This window comes from Microtus oregoni, unplaced genomic scaffold, assembly GCF_018167655.1.
Source record: "Microtus oregoni isolate MIOR12 unplaced genomic scaffold, Mior012 000033F_ref0000390, whole genome shotgun sequence".
Taxonomy (NCBI): domain Eukaryota; kingdom Metazoa; phylum Chordata; class Mammalia; order Rodentia; family Cricetidae; genus Microtus; species Microtus oregoni.
Genome location: NW_024543092.1, coordinates 10,349,395 through 10,376,132, shown reverse-complemented (window position 1 = coordinate 10,376,132; position 26,738 = coordinate 10,349,395). Strand labels below are relative to the sequence as shown.

Below are 26,738 nucleotides of genomic sequence, written 5' to 3'. Positions count from 1 at the left end.
ACAGAAACATGTCCATCAAACAAGGCATGAGATGCAGTGTTAAGTGTGTCTGTGTGTACACTGACAGAGGGGCAGCTATGGCGGCCAACACCTGGATCTTGTAACTGGACTCTCTCTCTCTCTGATGCCAGGGCAAATGAGGGCCATGGTCCTGAAAGTTTATGAAAGAGGAGCTGCCTGGTAAGTGTAAGGGTTGCAGCATCAAGACTGACTACTCTGGTCCATGCCCTTGACCTCAGCATTTGAGAGACAGAGGGAGAGGAATCTATGACACCAGCCTGGTCTACATAAAAAGTTGCAGCCACCCAGGCTACATTGTAAGACCCTATCTCTAAATATTTTTTAAAAAGAAGGAGAGATATGGAGAGGGAAGGGAAGGGGCGGGAAGGAGGAAGGAAGGGAGGGAAGGAAGGAGCAAGGAAGGAAAGGAAAGAGGCATTGCTTTGGAGTAAGGCCTTGTCCTCTACCACCTTCCCCTTCTTTCTCTCTTTATGAAACTTGTATTAGCTGGCCAAGTTTTAAAAATCTGTCCATTCTAGATCCCTGACCATCAAAAGACTGTTTGGATTAACAGGCAAAATTTTTAAAAGGCAAAAAAACATTTTTCTCTGAGCCCTGTGTCAAGATGAATTGTATATTTTATTTCTAGCTGCTTCAGCTGGTTTTGCTCAAACGTTCCTAAAGTAACACCTAAGAGATGCCTGGCACCACCTTAGAGTCACGCTCCAATGGTTGTTCCCTGTGTAGATTGGCCAACAGGAGAGAGTGGGACAAACTATAGCTCCCAGAGAGACCTTCTTGCTGCTTTTTAAGGAGGTGTGAGCCCAAGGTGTTGAAGACTGTAAAGTGAGTTGAGACCCAAGAAGCAGAGAACAGAAGATAAAGACTCCTAGCTGTGAACACAGGAAGGACCCTTTGAAGTAAATGCCTCAGAAAGTCATAATGGGTTTATTCTAGAAGAAAAGAGCTGAACTGTATACACTCGGTAATAAATGGTGCAATCACATGGCAAGGATTGGTGATTCTCATTCAGGAATTGCAGGGTGTAAAGGTTGTGTGCTTTTGCTCGGTTGAGTCCTCCAACTTGAAGCATCCTCTCTTGAAGGGAGCAGAGAACCTCAAGTAAAACACCAGGATCTCAAGAAGTTTCCAGATTCACAAGATCCTGTCCCAAGGTTATATAAGTAGAAACAGTTGCTCACCAGCCAGCTACCTCTGAGTTATGCTGGGCACTCCAGGATGTAGCTTTCCTGAGCTGTCACTGTTACGGAGGATTTGAATGACACTTCTTCATTTGAGTGCTGTAAGCAACACCAATGAAGTCACAGGTTCCCCTGTTTTGGGTGTGGGTGTCTTTTCTTTGTTCTGTCACCCATGCCCTATCTGGGGTGCATAGACATTTGTTATCTCCCCAGGAAAAGTGATACAGCAGTCAGTGTCCCTCTCTTCTAAGTGGGAGAGATGCTAGTGAAACTGCCCTCAAGTTCACTGGAAAAACTCAGCAAATTCACAGGTGAGAGGTGCTTAGGAAAAACCAGATCACAGTAAGTGCTGTGTAACTCCCTTGTCACCAGCCACCACTATCATGGCTTGGCTAGGAAGTGTTCTTCCAAAGCTTCTCATATTGACAATATGGTCCCAGTCAATGGAACTTCTCTGGAAGGTGCTCTACACTTTAGGAAGTGGGGCCTCACTGGATGAGTTAGCTCATAGGGTATCTTGTTCCTGGTGTTCCTTTCCCTAGAAGCCCATGACATGAAGAAGTTTCTCTGCAACTCTCATATGGCTAGGATGACTTATTGAGAAGAGCACAAGGCTCAGCCCTTGGGGAAGGAGGCCTCTAAAAATGGGAGTAAGATAAACCACCATGCTCCGAGGTCTGGGCAGCATCACCATCATGACAGATAGACCACCATGCCCCAAGGTCTGGGTACCACCATTGTGATAGGTAAACCACCACGACCAGAGGTCTGGGTAGTACCGCCATTGTGATCAAGACTTCTATTCCTAACTTTACAGCTATGTCCAGTCTTCTCTGGTTCAAACACATCCTACTAAATTCATGTGGAACTTGAATCACTATTATAACAGAATTAAGAGATATGGTCTGGAAGAGGTGAGTGGGCTCTGAGGTTCTCAGAGTGGATTAATGTCATGATCCTAAGAGAGGATTGGTTCTCTCAACAGTGGATTAGTTACCTTGAAAGTGGATTAGTTATCCTGAATTGTCCTGAAGATAAAGGGTATAGAGAATCATAAAATAAAATTAATGCTTTAAAAAAAGGTGGATTAAAAGGAGTTAAAAAAAAGTCACATAAAAATGGAAAATTCACAAAGAGTCTGTATTATGTATACTATTTGAATTTTTTGACTGTGAATGAGCTAAATACAGAAAGACATTTCATTGTATGGGCTGCTAAGCTAAACCAGCATGTATATTATAAAGGTATCATGACTTCCAAATTTGGGTCTAAGGATAAGGAAATTTGGGTCCTTGGAAAAGAGGTTCTTATCTTGTTTCCACAGAGGATGAGAACCTGTGGATTGCTTATAGACCAATATGGTTTGATGGACTAAGACCCCCTGAAAGGTCGCCTTGAACACCCCTCAAAAATTACTTTGCCCAACTGCTGATTGAGTTAAACCTAGCACACAGGATACACCACAAAAAACCTGATTAACAGTGCCCCCAATCAGCAGGAAACAGTATGGACAAAACTATGCCCATATTCCCAAATATTGTCTATAAATGTTTGTTTACATTTAAAGGGAAATATGATATAGATATAAATAATTTGCAATGGTATGAATCTTGGTTTATTGATAAAAATTAAGTTCAATTTTGTTATATGTATATGTATTTCTGATCTTGATTAAGATATTGTGTTTGTGTAGCTCATTTTAAAATGTAATGTATAATTAAGAAATATAAGTTAATAGATACTCATCTATAATAGTCAAGCTTGTAGCTATGTTAGAATTTCTAGATGTATAGAGATATATTTCAGTTAGATAGATATTCTTCAAATCTTTCAGAGACCTTCAGAATATGACATTTAAAATGTTTTAATAACTTAGGCCTTTTTATAATAATAAGACACATCTGATCCTGGCAACACCAATCTACTTTGAGAGGAAGATGGGCATCGAAAAGGCTCTTTATGGAGTTTGTTAACCATTTGGACAAGAAACTGCTCTTGCCTAACTGCTTAACTGGACATGCAGGACCCATGGAGAAATGACTGCTGAACTTGCCTAAAGCTGAGATGGTCCTTCAGGATTCCTGTTTCATGAAAGAGTCTGCTACACATTCTGCAGGACACAGAAAAATGTGACAGACAAACTGCCAGTATAGGGGGAACTGTCTCTGAAGTTTCCTGCATTGTGGAAAAGTCTGCTAGATACTATGGGCCTGTAGGCTGAAGATGGATGCTCCCAACAGTACAGAGGAACTTTGGGTGACTGTCCAGGCAGCAAGAAGTCTCTGTCAATTCTAGAGTTTTGGAAGTTGCTTACAATGCACTTCCTGTTTACTTAGGTAATATTATATCCTTCTGGAGTCTTTGATTAAGTTTAAGGATTTATAGTTATAGCTATAGGTTTTTAGTTATGATAAAAGATAAAGTATATATAAATATTTTACCTGTTTTGTTATATGTAATTTTACTATGTTAAAGTTGAAGCCTTCCTTTTTGTTTAAACAGAAAAAGGAAAATGGTGTGGGAGGTCCTTCTGTCTATGTGTTGTTTTTATTGGTTAATGAATAAAGAACTTCTTTGAGCTCATGATAGGACAAAACAGAGCTAGGTGGGGGAAAACTAGACTGAATGCTGGGAGGAAGAAGGCAGAGTCAGAGAGATGCAATGGAGCTGCCAGAGTTAGACATGACAAAACTTTAGCCAGTAAGCCACAGCTACAGCCACATGGTAATACACAGATTAATAGAAATGGGTTAAATTAATGTAAGAGCTAGCAGATAAGAAACAAGAGCTAACAGGCCAAGCAGTGATTTAATTAATACAGTTTCTGTGTGATTACTTTGGGGCTGAGCAGACGGGAATGACCAGGTAGCCTCTCTCTATGCAACAAGCCTCTCCCAGTACCTCTGAGCAGAGAGGGCCACAGTTCATCAGACTTCTGCCTTTTCCCTCTCCTTCCACAATCTGAAAGACAGCAGCTAACAAATCAGCCACTCCAATCCACTTGGGTTAAGTAACTTCCCCTCTCAAGGGCTTGCAAGTGAGTGTTTGCTCTTTTTCAAAAGGAGCTTGAAGTGAATGTGGAAACATTCCTTCAGCAGCATTTCTTAGCAGTCACCACCCACCACAATCCACACCATGCACAGACAGGCATGTGTCACAGACATGTGTCACACAAGCGCCCCCCCCCCCCCCGCAGCAGCAGCACAGCCACCACAACTGCCACCATACTATGCCAGAGTAACTTCTTTTAAAACAACCAAAAAGCTTTATATCTTCAATGAACACTTTTCTTCTAAATGACCTTTGGGCCATTCAGTGCTAGTGACTACCTTTGTATCTAAGAATGCCTCACACTTAGTCTTTATATATTTTAGTTTACCCAAAGCCTTTTCTTTCTCATGGTGTGTGCATTTTGCTTGGAATTGTACCATGTTCCGTTGGCACTCGGCGCCTGTCAAGGGTACCTTCCAAGTCAATGCTTCTTGAACTGTGTGCTGCAGCCCCTTGTGGGTCACTGAAATGAATGTGGGGATCGTGACACATGAGTGACATTAAAACGTTTCTGAACTCAAGTGATCCAAAACTTTGTAGCATATAGAGGGTCCCTTGTTTGTCCTAGTTCCCATAGCCAGCAATTCCCACAGAAATCACATAGAGAGTCTATATTAATAATAAATGGATTGGTCCATTAGCTCAGGCTTCGTATTAGCTCTTATCACTTATATTAACCATTATTCTTATCTATATTAGCCACATGGCTCGGTACCTATCTCAGCAGGGCAGGTCACATCTTGCTTCTTTCATGATCTGCGTAGTATTGGGAGGAATGGGCTTCTTTTTCCCAGAATATTTCTGCTTGCCCAGCCTCTACTTCCTGTCTGGTTGACCTGCCTATACTTCCTGACTGGCCAATCCGCGTTTATTTAAAACATGATTGACAAAATACAGACAATTCTCCTGCACCAAAACTTAAATAATAATCCACATGTAATGAAGTTGTGTTTGCCTGTGTCGCAGACCATGACTCCACCACAGCGTTGGTTATGACCGGAAACCAGTCATGTTTTGCACTGCGCATATGTGTTCTCATACCACACAATGCCACCAAATGCTCCCTGAAGCACCTCGGCTCAGATTTGGGGTATTTTGCTTACTTGTTTTTGAGATAGGACGTTACTATATAGCCTTGGCGGGCTTGTCAGCTTAGACCTGAGGCTACTTTCTGTCATGAACTGCACACAGGGTTCTGCTCTTGTAGACACAATGGTTTAATTATGGAAAACAAAGACTTTTTGTATTTTCCTACTGACATTCTTCAGCGTGAAAGCATCAAATTAATCTTTGAATTGGATTGTGCTAGATAAAAAGCACATTGATCTCATATGCAAATTCCTTTTATTATTTACACATGTTGATTTGCATGTATGATGATTATTTTAAGATAAATTTCTGACTTATTATTAGTAAGTCATAGTAATAATGGGTATGTAAAAATGTCTCAGGTGAAACGGGTTACAAGTAGAAAAAGCTTAAGAAGCTTGGTCCATGTGCCACCTGGCATGCCATGTACTGTCCGACTTAATCAGTACCAATGTCTAAGAAAACAGGATGCCAATTTAAAGCAGGAGATCCCAACCTGTGGGTTTTGACCATTTTGGAGGTCAAAGACCCTTCCACATAGGTTGCATGTCAGATATCTTGCATATCAGATATTTACATTATGATTGATAACAGTAACAAAATTATCACTATTAAGTAGCTATAAAATAATGTTATTGTTGGGAGTCATCACAATATGAAGAACTGTATTAAATGACTAATTTAGAGACTTTCTTGAGGTCATGCTGCTTCTGATTAATCAGACCAGGATTCAAATACCATGCTGATGCAAAGACATAAGGAACCTAGATCCACCCTGCCTCTGTGCTACCGATACTGAGGATGAGAAACTCCTTTTTTAGAGCTGTTGGGTTAGGTGATTTTAGTCTAATTACAAACAAAATTACTAAAGATACACATACCACAAAGAGCAGCCTTTTCATTGTGACAGAAAAAGGAGGAGAGAGACGTAAAATATTGTGTCCCTGGGGAGACTGTGCATTTTGTGCTGGGAATATGAACCTGTCTTCCAGTTTTGCCCATTGCCTCTTCCCAGCAACAGGCAGACAAAAGGTGGTCCTACGGGGAGGGAAACTCGGTGCCCCCCAGAAAGGTGTTACAGAACACTGGAGGTTAGGAACAGTTGGTATAATATAGCAAGATGTCAGATTAGATCACATTATAGCAAGATTTCAAATGAGATCCCTACCTCACACTCCACAGGCAGATAAAATGAAGGGGTTTTGAATGCATGGTTAAAGTAAATACATAAAAAGTTAATATTTAAAGTGAAATACCATGAGATTATTTTTAAGACAACCATGGCAATAAACAATTTTATTCAAAATATTTTATTTTTATTATTTTTAATCATGGGCATTTGGGGTATGAGCATGTGAGTACAGGGTCCATTGAGGCCAGATCCCCTCGAGCTGGAGTTACAGGCATTTGTATGCTGCCCTGCGTGGTTGCTGGGAACCAAACCCAGGTTCTCTGCAAGAGCAGGAAGTGTACTGGGCCATTTCTCCAGTCCCATAAACAATTTCTTAAATAAACTTCTAAGAGATTACTCATCACGAAAGATGTCATTGCTGAACTTGACACTAAAACTTATAATTTCTGTATATAAAAGGCATTACAAGTCGAAATAAACTCTAATCTGAATTGTCCTCCTGGATATTCACATATATAAAGAATTATTTAAAAATCAATAATGAAAATGCCAACACTTAAAAGAAACATGGATAAGAGCAGCTTCAAAATGGGATTTTCTAAAGAAGCACACACAAATGCACGTACACATAGACACACAGTTAAGCATACCAGCTCCCTCCTCCCCCCCCCCCCCCCCAAGCAAGGTCTACTGAAACAATGAGATCTCATCAGACTGGCAAATAAGGGTGAAGAAAATTCTCACACTTACTGGTGTGGAGCACGGAGCCAGCCCAACAACCAAGAGGAAAGTCAATTCCTCCTATATTCCTTGAAGAATTCTTCCATACCAGACATGAGGGCAATAGTAATATTAGTATTCTCAATAATGAAAAGTTGAACACAACACAAGCAATTACCAGTGGAAGAATGGATAACTATAGGCATGGCAGAAGAGAAAACTGACTTTTGTAGCATCCCTCTGACCTCCACATAAACACTGTGGTGCACACATAAGCACACACAGTGAATAAATGAGAAAAAGAATGCTATACACAACCAGACAGATGTCTTGGCAGATAAAAGCCTTTGTTGAGCAAGCCTGTGACCTGAGTTTGAGCTTCAAAATCTCCACACACAAAAACAAGCTGGATCCAGTAGTGTTAATCTGTGGTCCTGGGGCTCTTGCAGTGAAATGAGTGACAGAGACAGGAGAAACAGCCAGACGATTGCAGGCTAGCCATCTAAAGCATGCAGCATGGCAGAAACAAGAGAAACCTTGCCTCAACAGGGTGGAGGAAGAGAACCTGTTCTGAGGTATTTTGATTGCATTCTGAAAATAAGGTTTGCTTTGAATCAGAAGATGGAACTAGTGACTAGCTGACCAAAATTAAAATAGAGGTTTTTGAGGACTGAAGCTAGATATACAGGAAGTAGTAGGGTGGGGCTTAGAGAGGGTCTTGGTCCTTGTGGATGGAGGAACAACAGAGCTATATAGTAGGTCACTGGTCGCTTCGCCACCGCTTCTCTGATCATTCAGGTTCTTACCCTGATAACTGACACCCCAACTTTTTACTGGTGAAGAACAACTAGATAAACGCATCAAGAACCAACTCCTGAAGACTGTCTTCTGACTTCCACATAAGTGTCCTGGCACATATGTGTGCCCCCTCACACGCGCGCGCACATACACACACACACACACACACAATAATAATAACACATAGAAATAATTTTTGAAAAGGATGTATAGTAAAAGATAATGAGGAAGAATTAACAAAGTATACATCCCATTGCATTAATAATTAATACAATTGTTAATACCATTGATAGGCAAAATTAAGTAAGGTTTTAAAAAAGAGAACTGGTAACATAATTATAAATTGAAAAAGAACACAAAATACTCTATGTGTATGCTTGCCACCCCTGTGTCATCACAACAGCCTAGTTCCACATTGCTGTTTGGTCAAGACAAGACATTAGGAGAAGCTCAGCAAGGATCTATAGAGAATGACCCGAAGGAATGAGTGAATATGTACAGTGGCAGCATGGAAGGAAAGAAAGGGGTATGGGGAGTTGTAGACATGACTCTGCTGCTAAGAAGAGTGCTTGTTCCTCTTACAGAGGACCCAGGCTCACAACTGCCCATGACTTCAGTTCCAGGGGATCCAGCACCCCCTTCTGGCCTCCATCCACACCAGGCATGCATGTGGGACACAGACACACAAATAATCAACACTCACATACATACAATTAAAATACATAGATTTGGGGGTGGGCAGCACTAATGCCTTTAATGTCCATTAGGGAGAAAATATCCATTGACCCAAGGAACTCTGAAGACTTTCAGGGATATTTCTTTAAGACTGGATAAGAAATGAGTAATAAAAAAGTGGAGCCAATGTGTATGTATAGATAGATAGATAGATAGATAGATAGATAGATAGATAGATAGATAAGGGAGGGAAGAGTAGAGAAGACTGGATGGTAGGGGAGAGGGAGGGAGGGGAGGGAAGCGGAAGGGAGGGCAGGACAGGGGAGTCAACACAATCACAGAAAGGCTAGCTTTCCCAGGAGTTTGAAAAGTTAACTCCCAAAGCATGCTGTCACCAGATTACTAGACAGCTGAAAACGAAGTTAAGGCAGGTTCCGAGGTGCCCTGGCAGCAGCCCCGAGAACAGACGGCTCTTTCTAGAGGCAGAATTGGTAACACATCTACTCCGAGACCTTATTTTCCCGATCCCTCCTGGGCCCTTTGGCTTTCAGCATCCGCCCCCACTGCCCACACACAAGCCTGCCCCAGCCTGTGCCTCAGGCAGCAGATGGACACATGCTTTGTAATTATCCCCGTAGCCAGGTGTTGGGGGCCTTCCCGGGCCATCCAAAAAAATTAATCTGTTTCACCCATTAGTGACAGTGTTCTGCTTCAAAGAAGATGGGTCCCTGGAAACCAGTAAAGTAACAGCTCTCTGCTCTGTAGATAAACTACACTTAGGTCATCTCTCCTAGCATTCTGCACCACTTAGAAAAAAAATAAGATGAATAGATACTAAACAGCGACTCTTTAATTAGAAGTATTTCCCAATATAAGGACTCTTAAAAGCCACTCCCTGGAGAACGGTGTCACCAGCCACAGTGACAGTGCCAGGGAGGCAAGCTCTAACAAAGTGTGCCTGGAAGAACTATGGATGTTTAACCTGCTTTTCAAGGAAATATCACCTACTCCTGAAGCCGAGCTCAGGGCTGAGAGCAGAGATGGAAAACACATGGATTCTTAAGGGTGAGATACACAGGGGACACCAATCCTGCCCATGCCCACATGGCTGTGTGCCCTCCCTTCTTTGCTCCCAACAACAGCCACTGCCCTAAACCTGCATACTGACAGGAGCCACCCACCCCGGGGCCCAAGTTCACTGCCAACTTACTGCAAGTCAAAGGGTTTCTCTGGGGTTTTGGTTTGTTTGTCATTGCCGTTTGCTTTTGTTTTGTTTTGTGAGTCAGGGTCTTGCTATGTAGCCCAGGCTAGACTTAAATTCAGCCTTAGTGTCTCACGCACTGGGATTCCAGGTGTTCGCCACAACTGGCTTCAAGTGCGAGTTTGTGCTAATTAGCTTTTCATCAACACAATGAAAAGCAGAGTTGTCTGGAAAGAGGGAAACTCAACCAAGACAATGCTTCCATCAGATTGCTCGTAGGCAAGACCTTGGCACATTCTCATGACAAATGGTTGGTGTGGTCGTACTGGTTTTGGTCATGATGTTTATCACAGCAACAGAAGATGAACTAGAACAGTAGCCAAGGTAAGAATCGGGCAATGTGCCAACAGGGTGAAGAGCAGAAGAACCTGCCAGTTCAGCAAAGTTTAGATAAGCAGGTCGCATGGCTTTCGACAAGTGATGGCAACACCTGGAAACTGTTCAAAATAACAAAACCTTGATACAGAGAACCAGCTAGATATTATCAAAAAAATCACTTCAGAATTTTACTACTTTAACGGCGCGGGTTGCCCAGGAGACCAGGCAGGAAACAGCGAATCACCATGGCAGAATCCTGCTTCTGGGTGTGCTCAGCCCAGGGGATGCTGGGATATATTCCCAACCCTCACAGCCCTCCAGCAAGCTCCCTCCAGTCTCACTCACCACTGAGTGAGGAGAGTGTTCATTTCCTCTGGGTGCCAGGCGGGGATTACTTTTCTCTCCCTGTGCTGGGAGGGCATAATTGATCGTGCTTTTCATTATCTAAAAAGAGGCTTAAGGAATCTCCTCCAGGTAAAGTCTGTCTCGGCTGCTGTCACAGTGACCTCTGCCGGTGCCAATTCCCAGAGGCCTTAACTACAACCTGGTTTTGATTTCCCTCCTTTAACTTGAAGCCACAGATACCACATCGTCTGCTTGATTTCTGGACGTCTGCCTTTAAAGTTTAATTTATTTTCCTGCAAGGGCAGTCCCCTTAATTTCAGAGATTCGACCACTGCTCCTAGATGAATTGGTTTTTTTACCCGAAGTCTACCTGTGTCTGCATTCAGCAAAAGAAGCTCACTAGCGCTCCAAATTATCAACTTTAGGATATGTAACTCGTTCTTTGCTTACTAATGCGCTTCCTGGAATCTTTGCATTCACAATCCAAGCAATATTATGTAAAGTCCACATAAATATCCCAACCATGGAAAACAATTGACAGGACAGAAAAAAAATGAAATGCTAATTTCCCATTTTCTAATCACTAAAGAGACTAATGTAATTCTACCATAAGAATATTTGCTATGTCTTAATATTTGTTCAGGTGGTCTTTGAAGCAAAAAGGCATTTATTTGTGGTCTCAGAGCTGCAATTTAGGAAGCACAGATTCCCATGGAAACCAGGATGTGCCCCTTTAGGGAGGCTTAGAGATTCCTCTCAGGGTTAACAAAGAATGTGTATAAGTGGCTTACGTGGGCTCTTATCAAGGACAATGATTGGAGGATAAGTCTACTTCTGTAGTTAAGGGCCCAGCACAAATCCTACAGGGCTAAGAGAAAGTTCAGGATTTTTCCTTAAATGGCTCTCTTGTGATGTGTCACCAAGTTCAGACTAATCACCATGGCACAGGAGGGAGTACAGGTCACAAAATGAAGTCAGCTGTAACTTTATGTGGTGGCTTCAAATACCTCTTTTCTTTTTATCCTGGCCACATTTGCCAAAGATATAGAAATCTCAAATACCATGTGTTCATTAATCTTTAATTCCTATTTATTTAGGTTTATGTAATTCTAAACAGGGAGAAAACTGAAAAAGAGTGTCGTTTTGAATTTAATAATAATAATAAGCCATAAAGTTGCCAACAATTAGAAAATGTCAACTGGGCCCAGTGTTCTTTGTAGGTTGTGCATCATGGCTGGGGACACAGCTCAGTGGTAGAGTACCGGTCTCAAACTAGCAAGATTCTAGTTCTACTCCTCGCACAAAGAAAATAAAGTCTGTGTTTTATAAAAATAACATCATTAACTGGGGCTGGCAAGTATTCAAAAGCAAGATGTGGGTGGCTCTTCCCATGAAAACATCTGCTCTTTCCTTTTGCTATTGTTGCTGTCTTCATTGTCGTCGTCGTCATCATCATCATCATCATCATCATCATCATCATCATCATCACCATCACCCCTGTCACTGCCCTGTGCTCACCTGGTGCCTTAGTTAGGATTTCTATTGCTCTGAAGAGACACCATGATCACAGCAATTCTTATAAAGGAAACATTTAATTGGGGCTGGCTTACAGTTTCGGAGATTTAGTTCATTACCATTATGGTGAGGAGCATGGCAGCGTGCAGGCAGATGTGGTGCTGCTACATGCTGATATGCAGGCAACAGGAAGTAGACTATGATAGCGGTGTGGCTTGAGCATATATGAGATCTCAAAACCCACTCCCACAGTGACATACTTCCTCCAACAAGGTCATACCTATATGACAAAGCCATACCTCCTAATAGTGCTACTCCCTTTGGGAGCCATTTTCTTTCAAACCACCACACCTGGGATCTAAGACTGGGTGGCACAGAGGAGGTCTTCCCTCTGCCCTCGTGTCCTAAAAGGTCACTCCCTTAGTATGTCTTCCTCAACAAAGTCTTTTTATTTACTTTGGGCCAAAATGGTCTAATGAGGTGATTTCAAGTGGGGGTTTTGGGTCAGAGTATCACCTAGGGACTGAGGTCAGCTATGTGGGTAGTCAGTCATGTCAGTTCATTCAATTCCCCAGACAAACTCTGGACACCTAAGCTCAGAGGTGTAGTAATAGGAGCGGCGGGGCTGCGTCCCCAGCACCCTGGCTGCCTGGCTAGCTTATGCCCGAAATAACAACACACAAACTGTATTCATTTAATCACTGCTTGGCCCATTTCTATCTAGCCTCTTCTAGGCTAATTCTCACATATTAATTTAGCCCATTTCTAATCATCTGTGTAGCGCCCCTAGGTGCGCTTACCGGGAAGATTCTAGCCTATGTCCATCCTGAGTCGGAGCTTCATCACGTGCGTCTGCCTGGAAGCTGGGAGCATGGCGTCTCTCTGAGGCATCTGCTCCCGAGAGGAGAGCTGTGGAGTCTGAGCTCACTTCCTCTTCCTCCCAGCGTTCTGTTCTGTTTACTCCTCCCACCATCTTCTAACCAATGAGGGCCAAGCAGTTTCTTTTTATTTAACCAATGACCTTCCTCCATCACAGAGGAGCCTCCAATGCTGCCACTCTGAACATGGTGTCCCCCATCACTGATGAGAAAATTAACTGTCCAATTCACTGCGAGGAGGAAACTAGAAGAGAGGCAGCATGTCTAGAATCTTTCCAGCTTTGTCTCCTCGTAACTCTTCTCTTCTGTGATTTTAATCTGTTGTCTTGACAAGACAAATCGAACAACAAAGATAACAGATTTCAGTTATTCTGTGGGTTCCTCTAGAGAACCAGTCAACAAGCCCAAAGTTGGCCTGAGGTACCCCTCCATCTGCAATTGGCTTTTCAGTGAGGGTGGTCTTGTGAACAGTTCTGTAACTTTGCAGAGAGCTGAATCTTTACTAAACAGGAAATAAACACACACTTTTGTCCCATGACACATGTCGGGAAACTCTTCCGGGATGTTTTCTCTCCATAAGGACAGCCTTAATGGACTTTATAGATATCCCAGCAGGGAGCTGATGTTCACCATGTAGGAGTACAGAGAGGAGTAGCAAAGGGAAGAGAGAGCATGGGGTTTATTTTAAATGTCAGTCCAAATGTGCCAGCTCCAGCACACACTGGGCAGAGAGGCCTGGGGCATACAGAGTAGGAAGGCGCTGGGGATGCAGCTTAGTGGGCACAGTGCTTGCCTAGCAAGCTTGAGACCTAGGTTCAATCCCCAGCACCACACAAGGCCAGCATGGTGCATCCCTGTAACCCCAGAACTCTGCAGGTGGAAGGAAGCAGGAGAATCAAAAATTCAAGGTCACCCTCTGCTATGCAGTGTCTTTGAGGCCAGCCTGGCCTACATAGAACCTTAGAACAAAACAACACAAAAGGCTTGGAATGAAAATGTGCAGGGACAAGGATCCTGTAGCCATTTGCTACAGCCTCCTGGGTATCTCATTACGATTAGTGAGATTGCTTCTTTAGAATCTACTGTCTAGTTACTCTACAGAGCTTTAGGGCTATCCCACCCAATGGCTGCAGCACTGGAAAGCAGCTTCTTATGACTCTGGTTTTTCTTTGAAAGCACCCAGTTCTGTCTTCTGAGAATGGCAGCTTTGCTTTTCCTTTGTTCTTGGTAAGCCCATGATTATGGTGACTTTGCTCTTCCCCCAGCATTGTCTTATTAACTAGGGATATGTAAGAAGTTATCTGGGAATCATTTTTAATGAGGGGCAAAGCGTGATACCCTTTAAAGGACAAATTTCTTTTTTTGTTGTAGTTTTAAAATTTTTTATTCATTTTATACATCCAACCTTTCCCCTCCCTCCCCTCCTTCTACTCTTTCCCTTCCTCCCCCCCCCCACCCCACTCCCCCACCGCCACCTTCCTGCACTTCTCAGAAAAGGTAAGGCCTCCCTTGGGGAGAAGGGTATGTTTCCAACTCACTAATCTCTTGCTTCGACAAGCTCTGTCCCTCTTGCATCCTAAGACTGGTGTCTCTTTAGAAGAAGCCTCATCAGGAGCCAGATGGGGTCTAACAGGGACATAGCACAGGGTTTCTTGCCTGAGAACTCAGAGCCTTTAGGCTGAGCAGTGTGGTTGAACTGTGTTGGAACAGTCCCTCTAAGCCTGGCAACCACTTCAATTCCTAACTTAGAAAGCACTGATGGGCTGATCAAAGGGTGGTGACCCCTTCTTTCCTATTTTGATAATCTTTTGAGCATTTAAATTCCCACCAAAGTTGCCTTCTAAAGAGATTGCTTTTTAAATAGCGCTGCGCGTTCACTGTTGTGGCCCCATCTTTAAATCAATCACAGTCTGTAAACATGTGTGGAGTGAATGAGTAAAGCGGTTGAGGTAAAGCAAGGGCTGTGCCTTCTGCAGACACCCACACAGCATCTCTGTGCCATCAGGACGTCAGTACTCCGTTCATATGACCTCTCCACCCTAACCTATTTCAGGAAGACTGCACGGTCAGTCCACGGCAGCATAAACAGGATAACAGCTTGCAAGACTGCTTAGGATGCTACACGGACAGAGATCTGAAACACACATGATGAGCTAACCACAGCCACCACCAAAGCCCCTTAGAAAAGTGACATGCACCAGGCTTGAACAAGGAGAGTCTGCCTTCTTCCTGCCAGCAAGGGGAAGAGCAACAGGGCAGGCTGTCTTTCACAGAACATCAGTTTTTGTTGGTAAACCACGGCACGTTTACCACGGCACGCCCCTGACATTTCTGTGACTTCACAGATGACTAGGACCCAGAAATGCTTCTTATCACCCCTGCCTTTCAGGCTGAATCATCCTGAGGACCTCTGATTGCCCAGCAACTGACAGGCTTTGATTGTGCAAAGCCAAGCCTGTTGCACAACTGCTGGGCGAGCAAATGACATCACAGCCCTGACAGGAAAACCCGATGTTTCTACCCTAAGCAGCAGCACAAGCGCCTTCAGCTAGAAGTGGACTTTCCAGAACAGCCCACCCTTGGCCTTGCTGATCTGTTTTTATATCAACTACATCACAGATGGCATTCACTCATGAGGAAAAGCTCAGGACAGCACTCTTCTTGGCTTTAGACCTCTTCTTCCCCCATCCCCCTCTCTGTGCACATTTCTATGTGTGACTGTGGTCACGGCTGAACCATGACACATACGTGAAGATCACAAGGCAGGCTTGTGTTTTAGTCTCCACCTGTTCTTCCTATCTCCTCACTATACAGTGAGCCGGCCCTGACTACATTACGAGTTTGGATATGCGCAAGTCAAGAAAGGCATGTGTGCCAAGAGGCCATAGTGTGGATCTAAATTAAACCGAAGAATGAAGCCCTTCAGTCGTCTGCGGCACACAGAAGAGGAAACCGCAGCGGAAGAGAGGTGACAGAGAGTGACATGCCCAAAACAACGTACTTCTGAGAAATTAGCATGTTCTTTGAGAATGATTTTTTAATATCACCATTTGAAGAATGTAATGGGCGAATTGGGATATTTTGCATGTTTGCATGTAAGTGGGAGGTTACTTTATTAGATTCAAATTCAGCAAGCAGGTTATAGCTCTCTTGTGCACTAGGTTTACCTTATGGGGTTTCTTACGTACTTTCACCTGTCTGCAGACAAGCTTGGGGCCTTTGGCGGCCTTTCTATGTCTCAGATCCCTTAATGCTAGCAGTGGCCTTCAACTCCTAGCTATAGTGTAAAGATTAAATACATCTTCCTGTTTCCAGCCTGAGTCAGAGGCATTCCTACAGCCACTCCTTCCTACCAAGAAGCAGAAAGCCAGCAGGCAAATGGAAGCTCGACAACCCCTTTTCAGCTCTGTAAGAGAAGGGAGGCCACGGGAAAACCGATAACATGAATGCAGAGACTGGTGGGCCAATATACACGATTAAAACTGGAACTAGAAAACCACAGGAAGCAGTCTCTGTGGGGACCAACACCCAGATATGGGTGGGACCCAACCACAAATGAGAAGTTACTGGAGAGAAAAAAAAAACACAAAGGGGACTCCAGTCTGAGTGTGGCATCAATTTGTGAATTCTGTCAAGTCCTTACATTGAACATCAGAGGGGAATCCTTTGTGTTTCTAGAATCTAGGGCACGTGGTGGATGCAAAAAACCACAACTCTAGCTGTCTCTATACATTTCCGGGTGAGGGGGTGGAAGGCTAGAGCAAGGTGCAGTAGGGGTGCTGGGGTGGAGACTGAGAGGAACTGGTGAACTCTACAATCCAGGGACAAGAGCTCACCCAAAATCTGAGACTGTGTCATTAGGTTGAAGAATGAGTTCCCTCCCTGCCCAGACCTAGACTGCCAGTGATGACTATCAAGAAAAAAAAAAAAGATAACAAAAGAGGTCAAAGGTCACAATTTAAAGAAGCAGCAACCCTCATAATGAGATTCAGATATGACAGGAAACTTCTCAGGCTAAGAATCTAAACCAACTACGGCCTTGTATCAAAGGGTCTGGGGAATAGGCAGACAACACACAACCAAAGTAGAAAATACAGACAGAAAGTCCTGATGATGGAAAACACTCTCACAGAAATGTAGGCAAACTTTGGTGGTTTGGTGGCTGAAGAACAGATTGGATACAGCTAAGGAAAGAATTTCTAAGCTTGAGGCTATATGAATAAAAACAGACAGCAGGCCTGATGGTTGGTGTCAATTGTCAACTTGGTAGGATCTAGTATCAGCTAGGAGACAAGCCTATTGGTACCTATAGGGACGCCTATGAGGGATTACCTAGGTGAGGTTAGGAGGGGCTTGTGGGAGATTATTTCGGATGGATGGAGTGAGGTGTGAAGGCCTTCCCACTCTGGGCGGTGCCATTCTCTGGGTAGGGTCCTTGACCATATGGAAGTGAAGCGGGAGATCTGAGCACTGACATTCATCTTGCGTTCTGCTTTTGGTGTGGACGTGACATAGCCAGCGGCTTCACGCTCCTGCTGCCTTGACTTCCCTGCCATGAAGGACTTCATCTTGAACTGTGAGCCGAGATAAACCCTTCTTGTCTTCATTTGTTCTTGTCAGGGCATTTTATATCACAGCAATGGGGTTTAAAGAAACTAAGGCAGGGAGGGATCCCAGTTCTATCGGTGAGAAGATACAGTGTCGTCAAAATGGTGATTCTTCCCACAATCTCACAGGAAGCTTGAACACAATCTCACTCAAAACTCACAGTACGTTATTTTGTGGTTAATGCTAGCTGATTCTAGAGGCCCAGGACTGATAACAGTGATCTCAAAACCAATAGAAGAATGCTTCGGAGAACTGATGCTATCTCTCTTCAATCCTTACTCTCAGTAATTGAGACTGTGTGGTATTATGAAAGAATGAAAAACCCATCTATGACATAGAATAGATATCCAAGAAATAGAGCCATAGAAATATCATAAACTAATCTTTGATAAAGGATCAAAGGCAATAGAGTGAAACAAGAATAAACTTTTCGCTAAATGGTGCTGAGACGATTGGACATGCATATTCAAGAGAAAAGCAAATAACGTAGACACAGCTTTTCTCTCTCCAAAAATTAACTCAGATCGACCAAATATAGACCTAAATGTCAAACAATAGCACTCCTATAAGACATCGCAGGAGCAAACAGCAATGGCTATTAGCATCAACAAAGACAAAAATCCATGCAAGAGAGGATTGATAAGCTGGGCTTCCTTAAAATAAGCCACGTGTTCTGTAAAAGACACTGAAGAGAGTGAAGAGAGAAGCACAGACTGGGAAAAAAGACACTCAAAAGACAAACCAGTTAATACAAGCCTGGAGGCCAAAATAATCAATCCCTTACCACTCTCTCCCCTTTGTGTGTGATACACAGCCATTCTACCTGCGATCTATATCCCCAGTCATGAAGTATCCTAAAAATTCAACAACAGGAGCTGGAGAGACAGCTCAGTGGCTAAGAGCATTTGCTGCTGTTACAGGAGATGTGGGTCTGGTTTCCCCCAGCACACATGGTGGTTTGCAACTGCCTGGAACTCCATTTCCAGGACTCCAGTGTCATCTTTAAGACTCTATAGGCACTGCACGCATGTGATATACTTAAATATATGCAGACAAAATACTCACACACATAAAATAAAAAGCAAAGTAAATACATGTTTAAATTCGACAACAGCAAAAAGACTTCAGTAGACCTCTCACCCCCAAGGAAATACACAGGTAGCAAATAAATATGCAAATAGGTGTTTCAGATTATATATCATGTAATCAAAAGAACGAAGCATCACTATACACTTCTCAGAATGGCTCAAAGTCCGGAGCACCAAAAACTCCAAATGTTGTGGGGGATTGGGGGCAGGAGGAACATTCATTTCTGATGAGAATGAAAAATGACCTGGCTACCTTAAAAGGATTTGACAGTTAACCACAAACTCAAATATAGTCTTAAGATACAATACTGCAATCATGTCCCTTGGACTGTACCCTAAAGACATGGAACCAGGTCATTATAAAACCTGCACACGAATATTCAGAGCAGCAATGTAAACCCTTGAAGGCAGTCAAGACATCCTTCAGTAGGTGAGTGGAAGGGAGTGAGCTGTCAAGCCACGGAAAGACACAGAGGAGCCCGAAATGTGTGGGTACAAAGAAGCCAGTCTGTTGGGCGACGTGATGTACGACTCCATCTGAACGACAAGCTGAGGAAACTATGGAGACAGCCAAGAAACCAGTGTTGTGTCCCAGGAAGAAAGAAGGGATGAGAAGGCAGGATGCAAGGTAGTGAAGCTACTCTGTAAGACTCTATGATGATGGACACTGGCCAAAAATCCCTGAAAACTTGAGGTAGGACAAGTGTGAACCCTAGCGTAGACCATGGACTTGCATGGTTACCATGTGTCATGTTCATCAGGACCTACAGATGTGCTGCTCTGGTGGGGATGCTGATCATAGATTAGGTTGGAGGTCTGGCAGGAAATCTTTCTGTCCTCTGGTCTATTAATTTGTGGACCTAAAACTACTCTGAAAATCTTAGTCTATGTAAAACACTGAGCCATGAATGATTTAATAAGTGTTTAAAGTGTTCATAAAGAAACAGTCAATACATGAGATGTGATTAGATCAATGCTCGGCTTATTAACTAACTATTACTGTTGTTATGGCTGTTAAATTTTTCACTGCAAATAACCGTTACAGAAATGCAGGGGGATGGATGTCTATGATGCTTCCATTCACAGGGGCCTCGATGACGAGAGGAAATGGAGGCTCAGAGAAGTTGAGAGCAGGAATTAAGCTTACTCAGCACTAGCTGGTTCTGCCTGAAAGACTTAGCTAACTCAGAACCCATTCTCCTTCCCACCGCCCATCCCCTCTCCACAGCAAGAGTCTGTAAACCAATCTATCTCCATCAGCAATGACTCCTAATTTACATTCCTGACTTCTCAGTGACATGACTGTCTATAAAGAGACTTTGATCAAATACAGCAGTCCAGAGATGGCAGGGGGTGCTTCAATTATTCAGTATCTCATTCAGATTGGGTAACACTCTCTAAAGTTCTGAACCTCTCGCTGAGGCTGGGCACTTGGAGGACTGGTGGGATGTAACGACAGAGCCCCAGGCCCAGTGTCAGAACTCAGGGTCAGGCACTGGCTCCCTGGCTCCCTGCTCTGGCCCTGCAGACAAGGTACCCGAACCCTCTGCAATCTAACTGATGGCTGTGTAGATTAAATATGACAATGTAGGTTGATACGGTGTGAACCACTTAACTGATAAAATAGAAGCCGGTGGCTTCTCTCACAGTCCAGGTGTCGCAAACTGTGTCATACGAGCGTACAACAAAACACAAAGCACTCCTCCTTTCTCGGGGAACCCTTTAGGGTAAATGAACAGAGTCCCTCACTCGGCACCGTTTCCATTCCTCGAAACCGTAGGCTAAAAAAAGAATCCAGAGACGTTCGCTTGGAAACTCCAGCTCACTTCCCTCCTTTTGGAATAGTCAAAGCCTGCATTTTTATTATTTCTTTTTTTAAAAAAAGTCTTCTAAACCTCCACATCATGCGTGGAGGTTGAGGCTAAGGAGAAAGATAACTCATCTGGCAAAGTGCTTGCTGAGGAGGAGCATGAGGAGCCAAGTTCAACCCCTAGTCAAGGGTGGTAGTTAAGGCTCTAATCCCAGCCCTGGGGAGGTAGAGGATGGAGGATTCCTAGGGCTTGCTGACCAACCAGCCTATGCGGAGAGCTCCAGGCCAAGGAGATAGCCTCTCTCACAGAACCAACAAACCACAAAACCAGACCAAGGTGGACAGCACCTGGGGAACGACAGGCAAGGTTGATCTCTAGCCTCATGCATCCACATGTGCTTACATCCACACACGGACCCATGTGAAGAAGTATGCACAAATGAACACGCGAAAAGGGGGGAGGTGAATTAGCCGAGCTTGGCTGCAGGGACAGGGCCCTCTGTGTTCATTTATAGGCATAGCTGTGAACCACTGGAGAATTTTGATCTCTAGGTACAGCAAAAATTAGGGGACACAAAGAGGGTTTTTAGGAGTCCTGTCTATGGGGCTGATCAAAATATCTACCAGCCAGTCCATGTTGTCTCATTTAAACAGCCATCCAGTTAAGGGGAACAGAACAAAAAGGGAGTGAGTGTCTGAGAAGTGACATCCTGCACCTACCAATGCCGTTGCTCTCAGCAGCAACCAGAGCCTCTCCACAGTGTAGGTTACCCATCTGCATAAGCCATTGCTTTTTACCTCAGCCCTGTGGATGGAACTCAAGGCCCTGCTCATGCTAGGCAAGCACTGCACACCGAGCTACATGTCCAGCGGAAGCTCCATTCCCAGCAGCCTTCTCTAACCTGCCAGAACAGCTTTAAACCCGTCTCCAAACATCAGACTGTCGTAATTCAGACTCATTCCCCAGCGCTCTGTAGCTAAACAAGCTCTATTCCCCAAACAGCTAAGGAGGGAGACTCTCCTGCCTCCTCTGCTTCCAGAAAACCTGGACTCAAGCTGGCACTATTCTGGCAGGCGGCTAGACCAATCAATTTGACAAAACCTGAATCTCCCTGGTATGGGGGGAAGAGCGACGAAGTGAGATACCCAAGTAGTCATCCAGCACTTAGAGCGGGGGATCTTTTCTCAGGAAAGTGTGAGATTTTTGTTGTGTAAACAGAAATCTCTGTGTTTATGGCAACAATGGTGACAGCTCACTATAATGTAATTTTAAGGGACCAACATTTTTATGTTGCTCATGATTATATTGACCTTCTCTCTTTGCACATAAAACAGCATGAAAAGTCTTACTGCCAGGCTGCTCACCCCATAAAATCCAATAATAAAATTGAAAAGAAAACACCTGATTAAAATCCTCACATGGAAAAGGGAATAAAATTGACTCCTGAACCAGAAAGAAAAACTAAAACAAATGGAAACCAGTCCAAAAAGACATCTTGGCTGTTAGATGTCATTATAAGATGTCAATAAAATTACTAGAATAACTACAATCCAGGAAGTCTTTCAGAAGCTGGGATGAAGTGAAGGACAGGGAAACTGAAATGGGAATGAGCTTCGAGGTTCCTTCTCAAGTTGATTTCTAAATAAGAAGAAAGCCCAAGATGCAGAAAGCTGAGGAAGAAATAAATAAAATCAATGAGTAAAACAAAGGTGATTTCTGAAACACAGAAAGCTGTGGTTTTAATCTGTAAGAGTTAATAGAATACACAGCATCACACCAGAGAAAGCCACTATGAAATTTCAAAATATAGAAAGAACCCCACAAGATCACTGGAAAAAAGTCATCACATGCAAAAGTCTAAGAGCAGAAATGGCTTTGGACTTCTTACCACTATAAATGATACCCACTGCCATAGAATAGTGTATTTCTACTTGAGTTTAATTATGACTTTATCTTAGACTTCTATTATATTTTCTGTTAAAATTTATTGAGGTATAGTATCCCATATACTGGAATTCAAAAAAATGTACCTATAAATATCCTTTTCAAAAATATTACTGGATGGTGGGTTCCAACCATCTCCAAAGTACAGGAGACTGGGGTGTGGAGGCTGATGATCTGGGACAGCAATGAACAGAAATCTCAGGTTGAGTTCTCAGCAGTGCCCGGGAACAGCGTTTCCAAACCACTGAGCAGCAGCTCCAGGAGAAAAGTTTTAGGGAGAAGGGGCGAGAGTGAAGCACTGAGCATGTGGGAAACATTATGGACAGACAAAAACAGTGGAAGTCGACAAAAATAACATCGGGGACGAGACTAGATGAAAGGCCCGGAACTTGTCAACTCCAGGAAAAGTCAAAGGGACACACACACACACATACACACACACACACACACACACACACACACACACACACGCGCGCGCACGCATGCCCGTACACACGCACGCAGGCACGCACACACAAAAGGAGCCATGGCCCTAGTTTACTGTTGGCTTAGTAGTGAAAACACTTCAATCATAATATTATAAGCTTCAACTATTGATTTAATAAAATATGGCTAGATTACTTTATTGAGGTGATTTATGGAAAGGAATTATGGCAATACTAAAGGAACTATCATTTTTCTTCTCAAGTCAACAGACAGATGAAGAATAAAAGCAATAAATACGTATCTAGGGATATAATAGCAAATGAAAAGAAATAGACAAACGTGTTAAATATAAATGTTAAATTTATGATTCTAGAGAGACGGGAGAAGGAACACAACCTTTGTTTTCTCAGTATTATAACATTTGGAGGTTTTCAAAAGTATGAATGTATGTTATGTTCACCAAAATGCACTTTTAATAGACAAAATTAATCATTTAAATTTCCATAGGATGTAATCAAAACTGGAGGCTTTAAATATATAGTTCTCACTGATATCTACCCTCAACCAAATGATCACAAAACACTTTCAACTCACACATACACACACCTAAAAGCATTTTTCCTACATAATTTACTACATCAGAAATCAGAAGAATTACTGCCATGCTTTGGTATTAAGTAACCCCCCCCAAACACCTGATAGGTTTTCTAATTTCTCTGGTTTACCATAAGAACAAACTGAAAGTATTTTTTGGGGGGGGCAATAGTTTCATAACTTTAATATCTTAACATCTTAATATCTTAAAATCTTAATATCTCCTCTGTTTTTGCTTTTAATCGTTTAGATACTACATCGATTGATTTGGTCTAATTAGCAATATCCATTTTTTCCTATGCTAAGGCATATCACTTGAGAAATACCCAGAAGGCATAACATTTTTCTCCTAATAAAGGCAATCATGTGTATGTTTTTTCTTGCACGTATGTATATACACCATATGTATAGGTGTATGTCTAGTACCCACAGATGTCAGAAACGGGGCACTGAATCCCTCAGAACTGGACTTACAGGTGGTTGTGAGCTGCCATGGAGCTGCAGGGAACTGAACCCAGGTCCTCTGGAAAAGCAACCAGTGCTCTTAACCACTAATCCATCTCTCCAGCCCTGGTTTTAAGCATTCTTTAAAAATGCATACCCATAAAGCCATACGGTATATTCTCCCTCTATAATGATTCTGCATCCCCTCACAATTTTCTGTGGAGTGAAGATTTTTCTCTACAGCATAAGCACACCCTGTTCCATTAGCATCTTCCTAAACTAAACAGGTTGAGAAACAACAATGCCAGCACAGTGAGAGCACAGGCACTCAAGGATGGAAACCGGCCATTTGTATTCACTTGCTGTAGCTAAGCTTTCAAAACAGACAAATTGATTTGACAAAAACAATTCTAGCACAGCACTTTGTAGAGTAATTTGCTTACCTCTGTTGGTTTATAGCAGTCTACGAGAGCTTCCTAGAATTAAACACACAGAAAGTCAGTTTTTATTTTTAAATTCATTGCCTTCAAAGTAAAATTAAAAAGTCATTTCTTCTTAATTTAATTTATCTCAAAGTATTATATGGTATGTCTGTGGAGTATGTACACGTGTGTGCAGTATTTATGAAGGCCACACGAGGATACTGGACATCCCACGGAGCTGGAGTAACAGGCAGTTGTGAGCTACCTGATATGGGAGCTGGGAACTGACTTCTAACCCTCTGCAAGAGCAGCAGGTGCTCTTCATTGCTGAGCCTTCTCTCCTGGCCCCTCATTTCATCTTTAAATTATTATTTTACAACCGTCTGCCAAGACTTCCTTTTGACTATCTACAATCACATTTTATTTCAGTTTCACTTGGTCAGCTAAGATATGCAGCCATGTGTTGTCCTTAGCATGGGTATATATGCACACAGATGCTCATAAAGTTTTCGATTTACAAAAGACTTGCTTTGGGGACTATTAGGGTTTGGAAAATCCGATATAACCCTCACTAGGTTATAAAGGCCTTGTCGAGCAGACTTGCTTTAAAGATTTTTTTTTTTACCTTTTTCTACATACACACACACACACACACACACACACACACATATTCACACCCTTCCCTTTGAACTCTCTACCTGGTTAATATTAAACTAGACATACTTAGAGCTGAGACCCTGCCTATGTAAGATGGTGGTAACCACCGTGGATGTGGAGAGAGGGCACTGGCCATACTTCAGCCATAGATGGTCCTAGGTCCGTCTTTCCTCACTCACCTGGACCAAGCAAAAAAGAGGACTGGAGGCTAAAAACCTTTCCCAGTTCTCAGCTTATTGTATGTCATTTTATTTTCTACAGAACTAACACCTATTTCATTTTTTAAAAAAAACAAAACTATTGTCTCCCAGTGAAATCTACACACAAGGAATAATCACTCTAGCACAGGCTGCTCTCCACTTCCAGGGCACTGGTAATTATGAACACATTAATCACATCAATGAAATAAAATGGGCACTTTGGTGCCAGTCACCCTGTGCCACTGGGGATTGTCAACAGCCACCAACAGTGATTACCAGTGGGCGTTAAGAACAATGGCAGTCCACAGGTTAATCAGTTTTAGAAACTGCACAGTGCAGATGGAGAAGTGGTGGACCCGACCTCCCATGGGAAGAACTGTGTTTCATTGCTTTCTGATATGGAACATTAAACACTTCAATCCCAGCTGTTCTGACACAATACAATCAAGTGAGCACCTAATAAAAAGATACTTTGCTAAACTGAATCACATTCCAAGCCTTCTAATTCTAAGAATTGCTCTCATGAACGATTTAATCCACAGTTGCAAGACCAGTGCCCAGGGCTTGGATATTCCCCAGTCTGGCACAGTTTCTTTCCTTCGTACCTGCCTGCATGGTAACCCTCTCTTCCCTGGAGATTGACTTTTCAAGGTAGAGACAACTCTGTCTCCCAAGATAATACGCCTCAGGAGCACTGCCCCAGAAGGTCCCTGGAACACTGTCTGCTGTCAGCAGCTGATCAGACCTGCACCAATTGGTGAAAAGCTAGCACTAATGCCCTCTGCTCTGCCAAATGCCATTGTTCAAACCCTGGTGACCGCCAGTGTCCCCACCGGGCAACACCAGTTCTGCCCAGGTTTTGGAAACCCAAGTAGACTCAAACATCCATGCTCAGAAGAGTCTAGATTCTGAAAGCTGTTTACCTGTAATTTCGAAGCTCTTTCTTCCTCACTGTCGGCATCAAGAAGGTCATCAATGTCAATTTCTACATCTGGCATTTCTTCTTCCTGGCGGGAGCGAAGAGGAAGACTTTAGTGCAGGGAGAAACGAGGTAGTACACACTGGGGACTCAGTTATCTAGCCAGAAGGGTGATAGGTAAGAAGGAGAGAGCAAGGATAGAGGAATGGGTGGCAGTGGAGAAAGAGGGTGAAGAAAAGGGGGGAGAGATGAGAGGTGGGACAGGAAGGGGAGACAGGAAAGGAGGGATGAGGGGAAACGAAGGAGCAGTTAGCATCACATTCTGCTTATAACAGTAAATTACACCTTTGCATAGACGACAGACTGGCAGAGCAGAGTATAAAAATGGTGAGAACTACAGTTCCTGATCCAGCATAAGCTCCTCTCTCAGTGACCACGCCAGTCTTTATTGTGGGCTCCGTCTTCCCTCACACTTCCCGGTCTGTAGAAAACCTGAGGTCACCTACTCAGGTACAGACCCACCAAGAATTTGGCACCCAAGACCCAAAGGGATTCTGAGAAAGGTTCTCTCCCTCTGGACAAGTTCAGACTGAGGAAGTGGGGAGCCCTGGACATTGCTGGTAGCCCTTGCTGCCAAAAAA

General features: G+C 43.2%; 1 protein-coding gene across 1 annotated transcript in view; it reads right to left on the bottom strand.

The window, feature by feature from the left end:
- The window catches only part of Ppp1r14c (protein phosphatase 1 regulatory inhibitor subunit 14C), a 96,498-nt gene that overhangs the window by 9,858 nt on the left and 59,902 nt on the right, over positions 1–26,738 (bottom strand). Inside the window, exons 2-3 of the mRNA XM_041679951.1 lie at positions 26,102–26,185; positions 24,343–24,375 (exon numbers count right to left, since the gene is read on the bottom strand). Coding sequence (XP_041535885.1) covers positions 24,343–24,375; positions 26,102–26,185 — 117 coding nt within the window. The remainder of the gene's footprint in view (positions 1–24,342; positions 24,376–26,101; positions 26,186–26,738) is intronic.